General features: G+C 41.0%; 1 protein-coding gene across 2 annotated transcripts in view; it reads right to left on the bottom strand.

Annotated features, from left to right (window-relative positions):
• LAP3 (leucine aminopeptidase 3) overlaps positions 1 to 13403 on the bottom strand; it is a 28281-nt gene extending 14878 nt beyond the window's left edge. Inside the window, exons 1-4 of one of the 2 annotated variants that reach the window (XM_060777923.2) lie at positions 13224 to 13403; positions 4658 to 4773; positions 3730 to 3784; positions 1071 to 1176 (exon numbers count right to left, since the gene is read on the bottom strand). In XM_060777923.2, the coding sequence (XP_060633906.2) occupies positions 1071 to 1176; positions 3730 to 3784; positions 4658 to 4773; positions 13224 to 13370 (424 nt within the window). In that variant the 5' untranslated portion in view covers positions 13371 to 13403. Of the gene's footprint in view, positions 1 to 1070; positions 1177 to 3729; positions 3785 to 4657; positions 4774 to 7768; positions 7876 to 13223 lie in introns of those variants that run through there. The other variant, XM_060777924.2, reaches the window with a different exon arrangement.
• Positions 13404 to 17017: the final 3614 nt, after the last annotated feature.

Below are 17017 nucleotides of genomic sequence, written 5' to 3'. Positions count from 1 at the left end.
ATGAGACTATCTGTAAGATACTCCATTCTGTTTAAGGCAATGCTTTATTTGTTGTGTACCAGAGTCAGGCTTATTTTCCTGGGACTCAATTCTGGATACATATGGTGTGGCGTTCCTGTAAGACTAATATATGAGGGGGCTCCAATAAACGTAATCACTTCAGGGCAGAAGGAAACTATGGATTTATTTTTTTAAAAGAATGGATAGGGAAAACAGCAAGGATTCAAAGAGACTTTTGCTTAACATTAAACAGAGTAGCACAAGTTGCCAGTTTGGATGAACCAATACAAAAGTTCAGGTTTGTAACTGAAACAACAAAGGCAAATCTATATATTCCATAGTACACTTTAAATGTGCTTATCTGGGAACTTCTGACTTGGCTAACTTTCCTATGTGGCAAAGGCATGAGTGAGCAATTTTGACTGGCCAAAGTCTACAACCACTGTTTTAAAACTATGCTGAGTATCAATAAAACTTATCTAGAATATTTTAAGAGTCAGCTCCTCCTGCAATGCACAACAGAAGTCTGATTTATGATAAAGTTTATTAGCTGTCCTAATCAGGGAAATATTTAATTAAGGCTGTGCAGTAACATGTAGAGAAAGGCTGCTCCCAAACTACTTTCCTCTTCCAGGCGATCACAAGCCGTTTGCCCAGTATCTTTTATCTGTAAAGGCTACATACTATGGCTATGTTTCTTTCAGGTATGGCTCAGTCTCTTACAGGACAAAGGTATGGATACTTAGAGAACTTAAATTGCATTCAATTCAACTGAACTGCTTTAGATACTAACTCTAAAACTGATGTATACCTTTGAAATGCTGCATACATTCAATTAAAGGAGCTATTTAATAAATTACACACCCTGTTTCTCCAATTTGAAGAACTTTCCCCCCAATTTAAGCATCTCTCAAAATGGGGAAAGTCTTAGAATTGTAGGTGCTTTTCTTTTATATAAATAAAGCTTTTTTCTGTTGATGATATTGAAATTAGTGTATGTCTTAAAATTCATGGTATCTTAAAATAGAAAATACAGTAATAACACTTTATGATGATTAACATTAAGCTACCTGCAATAGCTGCCCTTATATTTTCCTTGTCTTCATCCCAGTTTTCATATGGGTTCACTCCAGCCGCCTTTTTGCCCAAGCCAACAACTACTATGCTTGAAAAGTCCTAAAGCAAACAAAAGAGAAATTCAAGTATTTTCCCCTGTGATTACAAATGTTGGTTGCAAACCCAACACTTAATTCTTTCACATTTGAAACCAATGTATAATTCAAACTACAACACACCTACTGGAAAAAAGGAATAGAAAAGCAACACTTATTAAATCTGACTGATTCAGTGGGTCTACTTAAGCTGAAGCTAGTTACTGTACTTAGGCCCTTGTGTCCTCTTCACATTATTCATGTATGTCAAATAATAAAGTATTGGGAAAACCAGAAATCTCCACAGGCTTTTAGAGATTAATTGATATTAATTGATATTTGTAATAAAATATATAGCAGATCTTAAGAAGTGTTATTTCAGTTGCCCAAAATTATATCCACTCTCCCATAAAATATATTGCTTTTAAATCATGCTCTCAAGGGACCAAAAAATAAGTAGTCTTCATTAAAAGTTAACATATTTGACTTACTTACAAACTTCATGTATTTTAACATATGGGTACATTACTTATTGGTTTCATGTTAATTGGATTATACTTAAAACTGTACTATACATCTGCTGCAAACAGGCTCATGTATTAACTGAATATTTCACTGCAGCATACAAACTCTGCTCTAACTGACATCAAACAACTTAACTGACTTCCAACTGACTCAAACCTCAATTGACTTCTAACTGATTTAACTGACTCCAATTGACTTCTGGTTCAAACACATTCTAAAATGGAGTCTCACTCTGAATATTCTAAGATCAGGGTCTCATGGTCTGTAGTCCCTCCCACAACCTCTAACAACATAGAGTTAAGGGGAAAACTGCATACCAATATACACATACAGTACAGTACGCACTCTCATTATATACATAACAGATGACTAGTATAGGAGGCTTGTTGAAGGTCACCATTTCCAACATAAAGCACAAAATCTCCTGCAAAAGCTCAAGTGAAATGAAAAGAAACTATTTCTGAAGTCCTATATAGTTCAAAAGTACAAGAGGGAAACTGTTTTATGTCACACTTTTATCCTAATATTATGTAAGATAGCTTTTAAAATTGGTTGTTGAGTCTCCCTTTTCCTCTTACCTAATGCACATATCTTTTATTCTGTCTTCTAAATGCGCAATTGCTCTGTTAAATATTTGGGACTGTTGAATTACAGATAAACATTGCATGGCAATATTTTTACAAAACAGGCAGTGCATAATTTGTAACAACTGTCATTTACAAACTCTTTCATCAATCTGTTAAATATATTTTAAACAGTAACATGCCTGTTACATGTTTCAGTAAGTACTTGAAGTGGATCTTGGCCTTCATTACATGGAAGAAAAGGATGAGATGAATGTTCCTTCTGTGCTAGTTTCACTACAAAATTACTTATGTGGATGTGATATGTATCTTGAAATTACCTGTTGATTTATGGTGACTCGGTGAATTTCATAGGCTTTTCTTAGACAGGCAACACCCAGAGGTGGTTTTGTAGTTTCTTCCCCTGAAATACAGCCTACTGCACCTAGTATTTATTGGCGATCTCTCGTCTAAGTACTAAATAGGGTTGTACCTAATTAGCCCCAGGTTCAGAAAAGATCTGGTTTCTTTATGGAATTTTAGGCCCATTTAGGGCCCTTTCCACACAGCCCTATATCCCAGAATATCAAGGCAGAAAATCCCACAATATCTGATTTGAACTGGGTTATCTGAGTCCACATTCATATAATGTGGGATTTCCTGCCTTGAAATTCTGGGATATAGGGATGTGTGGAATGGTCCTCAGATGCCCCAAAAGCTGGAAGTCGTTTCTTTCATGCTTACTCCTGAGTACAATTGTGAGTATACTGTCAACATACTAAATCCAAAGCAAGGATGGGAAAGGGTGGTACGACTTACTCACCAGATAGTTCTGGGTGGCAACTCCCAACAAGAGGACATATACACTTGAGGGCAATCTATCTGGAGCCTTCCACTGGCAAAAATATCACTGGTGATTAAGGTTATGGCTGATGTTTTGTTTTTGTCCCAGATGTATTTCCTGGGCCTAAAGCCTTACTTGTAATTTAAGAGCACAATGAGATGTAATGGCAGCAGTGTTCTAAAGCTCAGTCTACCAATCCCCTATAAACAAGGAATGCGGAAATTAAAAATACCTCGAGGCACAGAAGCAGAGCCAGGTGTTTTACCAACCCATTCTTCCAGTTGCAAAACTAGGACTCCAACTGGTTTCCTATCAGAGGGGCTTACTTCTGGCATAATAGCACAACCAGTATGAAAAACAATTCAAAGTGTAGTGTGGTTTTCTGGGAGTGTTCTCATCATGCTGAACTTTGACTTGCCTCCTTCCTTTCACTTTTAGAAGGACTCAGAAATAAACCTAATTCTACACATGGCTGCACCATCATCATGCTTAGCTTGGCCCTAACAAGTGAAGCAACATTTCAGCTGCTGCCAGAAAACGTTGAAAAGGTGAAGATGAGCTTTTGCTCATTCAGTGCAATAAAATGCAGTGCAATTAAATTAACAAAATTTTGGGAGGAACAAAATGGGTAGGGTAATTTCCATACCTGATGCAAGCCATGAAAGATACGGGTTTTTCCTTTCTTCAGCGAAGGTCCTGAACTAGAAGACAACACTAATATTGTTAGGAGGTAACATGTAGGATTGCCAACTTAGAAAAAGAAAACCTGGCTTGCCCCTATGCCAGGACTGCAACTTGAGCTGCAAAAGTCTACAAGAGAAGCTTTTGCTGAAAATGTGACTAGCATGTAATGGGGACAAGTAGAAATCCTAACAATATAATATGCTGGTAGAGTATGTCTTGCTTGATTTAAGTTAAGTAATAGTGGCTCTGAGGGGAGCTATGCCTGCGACAAAATAGAGTAAGATCAAGCCATAACTCCCTACAGCCTGCAAAAGCTAGAGATAATCTTTCTGGATCTTTTCTGGCTGCAAAAAGCAGGAAATGAACTGGAATAAGCCATAGAAAAGTTCCTTTTGAATGGAGAAAGGAAATTGTGAGTTGTGGGAAGAGACGGGAATAGACAAGAAGCAGGAAAGAATGGATAGAGCATCCCAAGACATTCTGTTGTCTGAGGACAAATAGCAAAAAGCTATTTGTCCTCTTCTTTAAAAGCCACCCAAGTTACACCGATACATCAGACAGAAAATGTAACTGTTGGAAGTATCAGACAGATATTTCGGATAGTTAAAATGCGATACTACAAAAACAAATTAATTCATAGAGTTATTAACTACCAGGTGCCTTTTCAGGACACACTTTGGTGCCATGTTGGAATAAAGGCAGGATGTACATTTAAATGAATACTAAAATGTATTGCCTGAAGCAGCCATTTCACTCTGCACAACAGCAAAGCCAACCCTGCAGAGGAGGAGGGAAGAAACTGGCAAGGAACTGGGTATATGGGAAGATATATTCTATTGAGCAATATGCAGAGTCGATTCCTCTCTCAACAATCTCATTTTGATACTTACGTGGCCAACAACTCTCTGAGCTTCCCAGATACATGTTTGTCAAAAGTGTCTGCAGCATTAGTAAACTGAGATGGTCCCTCTTCGTTCTCGTTGGCAAAGACTCCTAGGATGAGGCCCTAAAGAGAAATGAAAAACATCTTAGACAGCATTCTAGAAAATAATTGTAAATGCCTTCCAGACATCAGAGAGAAAATTATATATTTCTAAACTCAAGGCCACAAGCTTTCGTTGATTAAAATTAACTGGAGTGCCCAATTGATCAAGGGGTAAAGAACTTTAACACAACTGGCTATGACCTGTTTCTATAGAAGGTTGCCGATACAAGTCTTAATTACTATTGAGCATAGAACTAGACCGCAAGGGTTTTTCCTAGTATGGTAATAATCCGTTGTAGCAACTCACATCAAAGAAGAGCAGCCATTCTGGGAGAGTGCCTTAAATTACAACATATGATTGCACAAGATCACCAACTGGTAGTTAGTGATTCCATGATAAGTACTAGGAGAGAGACTGGCCAAACAACCCAATCAGGATATTGAAACAAGATAATACAGATCCATTTGATCCTTTACATAAAAAACACATAAGTTCCCAACTTTTAAAGGTCTAGTCTGTACTAGCATATTATTATCTTTTAAAAATCAGTTCCTTTTACATCTGCCATTGAAAAAATACTTTTCCATGAAGCTTGTTTGGGAAAGGATATAATACTTTGTGTGAAATACAGTATGATCCCTCTCATCCAAGGGAGATATGTTCCCAGGATTTACGTGGATGTTTCAAACCACAAATAATAGTGAACTGTATTGAAATAAAGAACGTCTAGTGCTAAAGTATCACAGATCATGCTGGAGCACCTACAAAATGCCAAGAGAGGACACAATTTGTTGGGTGTTGTTAAATTAAACCATGGATACCAGCCCAACACATATGGGGTCCTACTGTCCAGAAAATACAAATATTTACTTTAATCTAATATGCCATTTAATCTAATGGGCACCTCAATTTTCAAAACCCACCCCCCCCCCCAAAAGTATTTGCTGTCATATGTGATGCACAGTGGCATCACATTTGGTCAGAAAGGATGTGCATTATCATTGCTACCTGCTTATAATTCCTTCTTTATAAACAAAAATGTTAGGACACCAAGATATCTAGCAATTGAAAAGAAAACATTGGGGTAAATTTATGGTGTAGAATGAATCCAAATTAATTGTCTTGGTTCAATGCTATGGGATCGTGGGGGGTGTAGTTTTACAAGGTCTCAAACCTTGCCTGCCAAAGAATGCTGATGCATCACCAAACTACAAATCCCAAGATTGCATAGCATTGAGCCATGGCAATTACATGAGAGGTGACGTCCCTTAGACAGGAGTTCCAGGTGTAGCTTCTTCATTTGCTTTGGCTCTGCAGTAAGATTATCATAGTACACGAATTAATGTGTTACACCCAAAGGTAATTTAGCAGAAAAAAAATGTAAGCATTAGATTCGAGTTAATACGGTATCAAATATTTATGTTGAAGGATCACAATGTGTATGCATGTGTGCATAAGACTTGACCTACAAAACAAGAACAAATAAAACATCTCTGTAATGTTCAAGTCAATGCACATCACACCTTACATACATCTGTCCTGTTCAACCATGATAACCTGTGCAATCAAGGGAAAAGATTAAGGAAGTTGTTTCCACAACACATTCCTTAAAATTATGAAACAGATAAACTGCTTTTGCTCCAAAATCCAAAATATGGTGGTTCAGGGGAAATAACTCTTTGTTTAGCTATTTCACAAACTCTTTGCTTGTAAAAATATTTATTCTGCCCTAAGTAAAACACAGAACTTATCGGAGTGTGTATTCTATTATGTTTCCAGGCTCTGCAAAAACATTTTCCAGACCAACTAAAAGATGTAAACAGAACTAACCATTTTTAAGAAATTGAACTTGTTGCATAAGGACATTAGAAATCTATGCTAGAAATGAAAAACACATAACGGTACTTTCTATCATACATGGTGGACATGCAACAAAGCAAAAAAAATGAAGACTGACACAAAATTAGACACAAGAGATCTTTAAAATCAGAATACAGTTAGAGCTTACTTAATTTCTATTGGAAAATACACAAACATTAATATGTTGTTGCATTGCACCGTTAGAACTTATTTAATTTCTACTGGGAAATGAACAAACTAGAATTGGCAGAAATTGACAACTTATCCTGTTTGATAAAGGACAAGTCAACTGGCAACTTTTTAAAAGAATGAGAACCATTTGCATCACTTATAAAGAAAACAGAAAATGCAAAAATGCTTGCAGGTTTTGAAGATTAAGTAAAACATTAAAATAGTAAGGTAGAATAAAGATGGGAAATTAACAGGATGGCAATATTTTCATCATATATATTTAAGATGGGAAGTCCATTTTAATTTTATTTTATGATTAATTTTTAGAGGAAGGAGTTAGTTTTAATGGTTTGTAGGTAGCATCAATGATGTATCAGAAAATTAATAATTTCACAAACGATATATCTAGATTATAAATTTTAATTATATTTCAGTCGTTTCAATCATATTTTAACTTTTACACTCATTGCACAAGTATTTGTTTTAAAAATTATATTCATATGCATATCCATCTGCCTTATTTTTAAATTCTATTGTATGGGGTTATGTCACGGTTAGCTGCCTAGAGTCCCTAGGTGGAGAAAGATGAGATAAAAATGAAGCAAATAAATAAAAATATTGTTGGAAAGTATCAATAAACACATTGAGTCCTCCCTGTATATAGATAAAAAGAGAGGGAAATCAACTGGAGAAACTATGTAGGTATAATCTTAGCTCTTCCTCTGAAAACAAAAGGATTTAAAAAATACTTAAATTAAGCTATTGGATCAAAACAAAGACCCACTATCTTATTTACAAGGATGTTCATAAAATGACGGTTTTCATAGCCAAATTGTGATACCAGAAAAGATCCCAAGCAAATATAAGCAGGTTCCTATTAAATGCATTACTATGTGTATTTTATGCAACCTAGCCACTAAATGTCCCAGACCCCTAAAATGTTCAAATAAACTGTTGACTGAATAGTATTCCCAGAACAAATACCTTGGCAGAACCAGCAGCAGCGCTGTGTTGATTACCAGTTGGCGGCATGATCCAACCCTGTTTCCAGCTCCACACACCTTCACAGCAATCTGCAGAGCCTCCAGACTTTATACTAAGGCAGTGCACCCTTGTCACACCTCTTTAACTGCTCCTTACTAGTTCTGTATGATAAATGGGAATGACCTCTGACGTGTATCAAAAAATGTGAGAGTGCCAGGCATCATCTGTAATTAAAGGGGTACTTGGCAAGATAAGACATGCCAGAAACAAAAAGACACAACCATTTTTTTCAAATACCAAATAGGGCAGGACATGTACTGTATTGAATTTCTGACATCTCAATTTCTGTTTACCCAAATGCCAGAGGCACACAATAATTGCAGGAAGCCTCTTGCCAAGAGCGTATAGACTGGAATAAGTCCAGAGATATTCAGAGAATCACAGAGTTGGAAGAGACCATAAGGGCCATTCAGTTAAGCACCTCCCATGTAGGAACACAGTCAAATCACCCTCAACAGATGGCCATCCAGCCTCTGCTTTAACATCTCCAGAGAAGCAAGCTCTCACGCAGCATATTCCTTTGCTGAACAGTTCTTTACATCAGGAAGTCATTCCTAATGTTTAGTTGGGATGTCTTTTCCTGCCATTTGAATCTATTACTCTCCAGAGCAACAGAAAACAAGCTTGCCCCCTACTCAATGTTCATTATGTTACTATTTATTTATTTATTTATCATGTCAGTATCGACCAGACAATTATATTACATTTTTAACAATTTTTAACAAACAGACAAAACAGAGTTTGCAAGCTTGGTAGTTGATTAAATGTCCTTTGACCAGTAGCTGGCCATTTGCAGTGCCTCCGGTGTTGCTACAAGAAGGTCCTCCATTGTGTATGTGGCGGGGCTCAGGTTGCATTGCAATAGGTGGTCTGTAGTTTGCTCTTATCCACACTCGCATGCCGTGAATTCCACTTTGTAGCCCCATTTCTTAAGATTGGCTCTGCATCTCGTGGTGCCAGAGTGCAGTCTGTTCAGCGCCTTTCCAAGTTTCCTTGCCTAGTTTTGTGTGTGCCCCGGGGGGAGTCTCTCATTTGGTATCAGCCATTGATTGAGGTTCTGGGTTTGAGCCTGCCACTTTTGGACTCTCGCTTGCTGGGGTGTTCCAGCGAATGTCTGTAGATCTTAGAAAACTATTTCTTGATTTAAGTCGTTGACGTGCTGGCTGATACCCAAACAGGGGTTGGGCTGGTGATGTCTCTGCCTTGGTCCTTTCACTATTGGCTGCTACTTCCCAGCGGATGTCAGGTGTGCAATACCGGCTAAACAGTGTAATTTCTCCAGTGGTGTAGGGCGCAGACACCCCGTGATAATGCGGTATTATGTTACTGAAGACCTAAGATACAAATATCTGTCGACAGTTGTTGAATATCTCTCATTCATTTCAAAGTAACTGAGGCAAGAAATGCAGTCTACAACCATTTCAAACTCAACATGGGATTTTGGGCCACAAATACCCTTTCTCTGCTTTTTCTTCAACCTGACCATATGCAACCAAGATCGGTACTTCTGGAAGCTTATCACATGGTGAAAAAATACAGCATCTGCCAAAATACCTTCTTTCATATAGCTGCTAAAGAATAATGCAGGTGTACCAATCAGGTTGACCGTAAGACAAATGCCAAAGTCCAGTCTGTTATTACAGATAATTTAACCTTAGTCAAAGATTACGGAACTTGTTTGCATTAGGTCTTTTTTCTCTCTTAGCTGCTTACTGTTTCCTTAAAGAAAAAGAGCCAAAACAGAAATTAAAAAATGTGGTTTGGTAGCTGGCAGGACTCTAGAGTAAGCCTAATTCACTTTGTTTTAGATTGGAAGCAGGTAGCTTTTGAGAGTCCAGAAGCCCTTTCACATTCTGTAATTAATTACAGCACCGCAAGTCTACTTTGATGGTCATGGTGACATCCTGTGGAATCCTGGCTTTTCCCGGTCTGAGGCACTAAATGACATCTCTGGCTGCGAACCAAATTTCCCTCCCTCAACTAAAAAATCCAGGATTCAGTTGCAAACTGGCCAGGGTGTCAGCTTGCCCAATGGCTTGAAAATATAGAAGTCCCAGTACTACTCCTGCATGAAACTAAAATTTACATTGTATTAATAACAAAATTTAATAACTAAAATTAATAACTAAAATTAATAACTAAAATTTACATTGTATTAATAATTTAATAATAATGTTAACTACCTTTTTCACTTATGCATTTTTTAAAAAATAATTTTATTTATCAATCAATCTAAACTAAATGAAAGTCAGAGTTTATTTATAATTATGTTTGATCCACAAAGGCTTCTACATGGTTAATGGATCTGGACCAAATTTGGCACACATGAGCCAATTTGAAACAATTAACAATTTTTGGGGGGGAAGGGGACAGAGGATGGTGGGAGTTGTAGCCCATCCACATCTGGAGAACCATGTGAATGCCACTGATAGATCTAGACCACACATGGCACGCATACTAATTGTAACCAACTTAAAATACTGGCAGGGTTTGTAGGGGATTAAAAGAGAATGACAGGAGTTGTGTTCTACCCACAAAGCAGCTAACCTGATCAACACCTGATAAATAAGCTTGTTTCTTATAAAAATGAAATAATAGGCTTATAGTTTGTCTCCTAGCAACCAAAAGTTTTTAGATCCAGTTTGCCACTGCCAGGATTCTATATGATGTTGTCATGGTAGCTAAAGCAGAATCCTAGTGCTGTGACTATATAGCACTTGGGTCTGCAATTCTCAACAGCTTGAGCAAGGGCAGCGGTGAGTAACTGTTGGTATCATAGATCAAAATGCCTAGCAGGCCAAAGGTTTCTTTATCCTTTAGATTAGCACAATAGTTCTAGAAGGCTTACAGGTCATATGTTTCCTGGAATTGCCTTGGGAGAGTACTCTATTCACTTCAGTCTAATGTGCCATTGAGTCTGATGTGCACCTCAATTTTCAAAACCCTGAAACCAAAAAAAAAAAATGTATTTGCTGGTAAAATGTGAAGGCTTTGAAATTTGGCCAAATAAGGTAAACATTAGATTTGAATAAATATGGTATAGTAGTTCTAATTCAGTTCTAACTAACCACACACTATAAGGCAGGGGTCTTAATACAGCCTTCCAAGGTCATTTACCCGGCCCTCGCTCAAGGTCAACCTAAGTCTGAAACGACTTGAAAGCACACAACAACAATCCTATCTCATCAGCCAAAAGCAGGCCCATGTTTCCCATTGAAATACTAATAAGTTTATATTTGTTAACATTGTTCTTCATTTTAATTATTGTATTGTTTTTAAGTGTGTTTTGCACTACAAATAAGATATGTGCAGTGTGCATTGGAATTCATTCATGTTTTTTTTTTCAAATTATAATCCGGCCCTCCAACAGTTTGAGGGACTGTGACCTGGCCCTCTGTTTAAAAAGTTTGAAGACCCCTGCTATAAGGGCTGTACGTCATATGCTTCTTGGCACTGACTGGTAGCATTGGGTAAGTATCATGTTGGGAAATCTTAGAATGACTTCCAGCCAATACAGCCCTGAACTGAGTGGCCTTCAATATTCCTGAAATTGAGCTGGATTGGAATTCCCAGCAATCCTTACCATTAGCCATGCTGGTTAGGCCTGATGGGAGATGCAGTCCAGTAATATATTGAATGCTGCACTTTGACCACTCCATTTTTATCCTGCTTGGGATAAGACAACTTTGTACCTAAGGTTAAACCCTTGTGCTGGCAGGACTGAAGATGGGCAGGTCAGAGGTCTGAATCCAGGGAGAGCGTTGATAAGCACACATTATCTGAGTGTGGACTCAGATAATCCAGTTCAAAGCAAATATTGTGAGATTTCCTGCCTTGATATTCTGGGATATAGGGCTGTCTGGAAGGGCCCTTCGTTCCTACAGAACTTGGAAAAGTCAACATTTCCCAGGATAGGAATTTTCAGACTTGCAGTTCACAAAAGGAAATTTCCCAAGTTTTGCTTTTAGACTATATCTCACATCAAGGGCAGGAAAAGAGTGGCTTTTCTTCAAAACCTAGACCTCAAGAATGCATGCGCCCATTATTTCACTATGTACAATATTACCCATTATTACACTATGACCAAGGGAAGGAGAAGGCAAACCTGTTGAAGGGGCCTCAGGGCCCTTCCACGCAACCATGCAATTTAGGGCTTTTTCACACAGCCCTATATCCCAGAATATCAAGGCAAAAAATCTCACATTATATGAGTGTGGATTCAGATAACCAAGTTCAAAGCAGAGAAGCCCTATATTCCAGAATATTGTGGGATTTTCTGCTTTGATATTCTGGGATATAGAGCTGTGTGGAAGGGCCTCCAGAATATCAAGACAGAATAACCCACATTATCAGTTTTGAACTGGATTATATGACAGTGTGGACTCAGATAACCCAGTTCAAAGCAGATATTGTGGGATTTTCTGCCTTGATATTCAGGGATATAGGGCTGTGTGAAAGGGCCCTGAGTGCACACTGCCATATATCTCAGTTCAAAGCAGAAAATGTGTGATTTTATTGAGCTGTGTGAAAGAGGCCTCAGATAACCCAGTTCAAAGCATCTTTGTGGGATTTTCTGCCCTGATATTCTGGGATATAGGGCTGTGTGGAAGGGCCCTCAGACAACCCAGTTCAAAGCAGATATTCTGGGATTTTCTGCCCTGATATTCTGGGATATAGGGCTGTGTGGAAGGGCTCTCAGACAACCCAGTTCAAAGCAGATATTCTGGGATTTTCTGCCCTGATATTCTGGGATATGGGGCTGTGTGGAAGGGCCCTGGGTTATCTGAGCCCACACTGTCATATAACCCACTTCAAAGCAGATAGTGTGGAATTATATACAGCTGTGTAGAAGAGGCCAAAGTGCCCTAAGGGCCCTTCCACACAGCCCTATATCCCAGAATATCAGGGCAGAAAATCCCACAAAGCTGCTTTGAACTGGGTTATCCGAGTCCTCTTCCACACAGCTGTTTTGAACTGGAATATATGGCCAAAGAGATAATTCCATCAGCATAGGAAGGGTTTGACGACAATGGAAAGCCGGTCACCATTCCTGAGCCGAGATTCCATTTTGCCATGGCAACCTCCTGGAGCGTCCTGGGATTTGCAGTCCAGGAAGGGATGTTGGGCATTCTCTGACACAGGGCTCGGGCGCCGCCCCAAACTACAAATCCCGGCATGCCGCGCGGCCACAGCGGAACCACGGGGACGGCGTGGTGTAGCGGGTCCCAATCGTGAGTTAGTCAGATGTTCTGACGGACTACACTTCCCAGAATTCCTGACCGTGAGTCAAGCTGGCCGAGGCGTCTGGGTATTGGAGTCCCAAAGAGAGTGAGAGGGCGCCTTGAGCCTGAGCTCTGGCCAGAGCAGCGTCGCGTGCCCCGAGCGGGAAGCTCACCTGCTTCATGGCGGCGGCGGCGCTGCTGCTTCGGGAGGCGGCGCGCGCCCAGGCGGAGGCGAGCGAGGCTGCCTTGTGGCAGGAGCAGCCGCGGAGGAGGAGGAGGGGGAGGGGCTTCCCCCTGACTATCAGCGCGCCCAGCAGCATGGCCGCCGCCTGCGCCGAGGAGGAAGTCCCGCCTCCCGCAGGAAGGGAAGGGAAGGAGAAGGCGGGCTGGAGCAGCCTAGTGGCCCGCTCTCAGGAACACGGACCGGCCCTCCCTTGAAGGGAATTGTGGGCAGCAAGGGCCGCCCTTCGTAACATCCTGACCCTTTGCTTTTGCAGCGCCCCCTGAGCCGCTTTGGACTAGACAACAGAGCTCCTGTTCCTCTAAATGAGAGACCACAAGCTATATATAAAATCCACACTGAACTGGATGATCTGGTATTGTGGACTCAGCGCCCTTCTACACAGCCATATAACCCGGAGTATCAAGGGCACAATATCTACAGAGAACTGGGTTATCTGAGTCCACACTGCCATATATTCCAGTTCAAATCAGAAAATGTGGGATTTTATTCAGCTGTGTGGAAGTGATAGCGCCCCAGGCCGCAGGGACTCCTGCCTTTAAGTTGGTCTGAACTGCAGCAGGGAGTTCCGCAGTTCCGGAGGGCCAAAGTTGGATCCAACAGATGAAATGTGCCCCAGCCAGCAGCTCGAAGCCAGGGACTGCATGAAAACCTTCTTTCACTTTCCCCTATCCCTCTTATTGTAACCAATCCCCTAATAAACTACTTAACTTTTGCAACTTTAAATCTCTCTTGCATGTTACTTTGTGTCTTTTACTGTCTGCAACTCACCAAATATGAAATAAACCTTTTTCTGAGCTCCGGAGAGCCGTGAGCTCACTGGGGACGCCTCCCTGGCCTCCCCAGGCCTTGAAATCTGCGTTGGTTAAAACCGCGGATAAAGAAACCTCCGTAATGGCCCCCGCTATCCGCTAAAACAACAACATGGCGGATCGGCCCCGTTCTAATTTTATATTTTTCCACCTTAAATTCTAACGCTAACTGCTATCTCGGTTTTTCCATTTTGGGCTCCGACACATGGGAAATAATTGTTTTTACTTAGTATTTTAATTCGGCCCAGCAGCCAGCTGATTGTCAAAGTTCAGCCGGCTTTCCTGGGTTGCTTCGCTCCGCTCGCTGCCGCTCGCCCCCGCATGGCCCCCACCGCCGGGGAGCCTCCGTCGTTGCCCAGCTGGGTGCCTTGGGAGTGGGGGGGATCGGGCAGGGAGGCCCGATCCCCCGGTTGGGAACGTTGTTTACCCCAAAGGACGGAGCGCCAGCGCCTCGCTCTCCCTTCAGCTCCAGCTCCTGACGGGTGGAAGAAATGATCATCGGCCGGCCTGCCAGCACCAGTGGATTGCCCCTTTCGCATCCAAGCCTCCTGACTTGAACTTTGGGACTTTTGGGTTTCTTTTTGACAATTATGATATGAATAAAATGGCTTTCCTTCTACTATGAACTGGGATGGGTGGTGGGATGACATGAGATATTATCTGTATATTAATAATTACTATGAAATTGGGATGCCTTATGATCGTGATAAATGTAACCCCTATGAACTTCCCTGGACCCTCACCCCTTGACCTCTGTCCCACCAAAACTAAAGCGATCAAGAACTGCCTGAGGAAGGAGCCCCAGCCCCTTCCCCAATCGCCCGGTGATTTACTCAAATGCATGGACTGTCCTGTAAATCTCTGATCCTATCGTTCGGAGCAGGGCCAGAGGGAAAAGAGATTTACAGAGATCTAGGATAAAGGAGACTGATTGATTCAGCCAGATGTTGTCCGGCCCCCGCGTGGTGCAACGTCGACCCAGTATTCACATGTACTCTCAAACCCATCAAGGCCAAGGAAGCCTTTTGTTTCGAATAATCCCCCACTTCCCGCTTAAAACAATAAGCCGCATTCCAAGCGGCAGGAGGTTCCGCAAGCCCATCAGCAGTTCCCCTTTGTTCGCGGCCGTCCCGCCTCCTCGCTCCTGATTGGCTCAGCCTCAGAAGCGAGCGGAGGGTTCCCATTGGCCCTCCCGGGGGGCGGGAGCACCCTGATTGGCCAGGAGGCGGGACTAACAGCCCAGCCTCCTCCCAGCTGTTGCCAGCTCGGCCAATCAGAGCGAAGCCGGCCGGCAAAAGGCGGGAGGGAATTTTTGAAACTGTTTTCCTTTGTCTGTGACTGTATAAAAATGTTTGAAACTTTGGAGAACGTATGCTTATGGTGGAATTATCCCTGTAACGCATCCTTTCTAGCTGGAACGCAAATAAAGCCTTGATCGTTTGTTTGGACTTCTTCTGCCTCGGGTGAGCTGAATTACTTATAACTCTTGCATGCTTGGATTGGCTTCCGGAAACTCGCCGAGGTATCAGGACCCTCTTGCGCGGTCCTAGGGCTCTCTCTCCAGAGAGGAGCCCCCAAAAGAGCTCGATAACAGAAGGGGCCTAGAATATCAAGGCAGATCATTCACAAAATCTGTTTTGAACTAGGTTATCTGAGGACCCTTCCAGACAACCCTATAAGTCAGAATATCATGGTAGAAAATCCCACAATATCTGCTCTGAACTGTGTTATCGGAGTCCACACTGCCATATATTCCAGTTCAAAGCAGAAAATGTGGGATTTTATTCATCTGTGTGGAAGGGGCCCTAGTATATCATGGCAGAACATTCACAAAATCTGTTTGGAACTAGGTTATTTGAGGGCCCTTCCACACAACCCTATAAGTCAGAATATCAAGGTAGAAAATCCCACAATATCTGCTTTGAACTGGGTTATTTGAGTCCACACTCAGATAATGTGGGATTTTCTGCCTGGATATTATGGGATACAAGGCTGTGTGGAAAAGCCCCCAGTCCACATTGCCATATATCCCAGTTCAGTGTGGATTTTATTTGCCTGTGTGGAAGGGGCCTCCGATAACCCAGTTCAAAGTCACTATTGTGGGTCATATGCTTTGATATTCTGGGTTATATGGCTGTGTGGAAGGGCCCTAATGTTTAGATTGTTTGTATTTTTATGAGATGTGTTTTATTGTTTACCTGTGTGGCATTGAATTTTTGCTGGATTTGTAAGCCGCCTTGAGCCCTCTCCTGGGTTCAAGGCGGTTGGTATAAATAAATAAATAAATAAATAAATAAGGTTATGTGGTGCCAAAGGTGCTTTAAATGCATTTGTGTTTACAGTGGGCCCTTGGCTTCCACTGGGTTTTGCTTCCAGCGCCCCCATAAATACCCTAATAGACATACATACTCAAGTCCCATTAGTCCCATTATTCTATGTAAACACACTTTTTGTTCCTGGGTTATAAATGTCCTTTTCTCATTGATTCTATCATAAAAAGATGGGAAAAGTTGACTAAACTGCCAAAACCTTTGTTTTTGTGTGACATCCTGCAGCACTGTTTTGCAGTGGTTTTTCCATGAATATATCTTAGGGCCCTTCCACAGCCATATAACCCAGAATATCAAAGCAGAAATTCCCACAGTATCTGATTTCAACTGGGTTTAGGCAAAAGCAAACAGTTCCATCCCCTTTTAACTTGTGTGTTCTTCCTTACAAATAACATTGGTCATCTTGATTGTGTTTTGATATTTAGCTCCCCAGTTTTCATCCTTGAAATGTTGGATGATACAGAAAACTGGGAACATCTGTGATGCTAAGTGTCTTTGAGAGTTTGGGTAGCATTTAAGGCAGTGTAGCTGCATGTTTTTTTTCCCATCCTTAGGGACATGAATGGGCTGCACATACAACATTG

Source organism: Anolis sagrei, chromosome 5 (assembly GCF_037176765.1).
Source record: "Anolis sagrei isolate rAnoSag1 chromosome 5, rAnoSag1.mat, whole genome shotgun sequence".
Lineage (NCBI taxonomy): Eukaryota > Metazoa > Chordata > Lepidosauria > Squamata > Dactyloidae > Anolis > Anolis sagrei.
The sequence above is the reverse complement of the archived record's forward strand: the minus strand, read 5'-3'. Positions and strand labels throughout refer to the sequence as shown.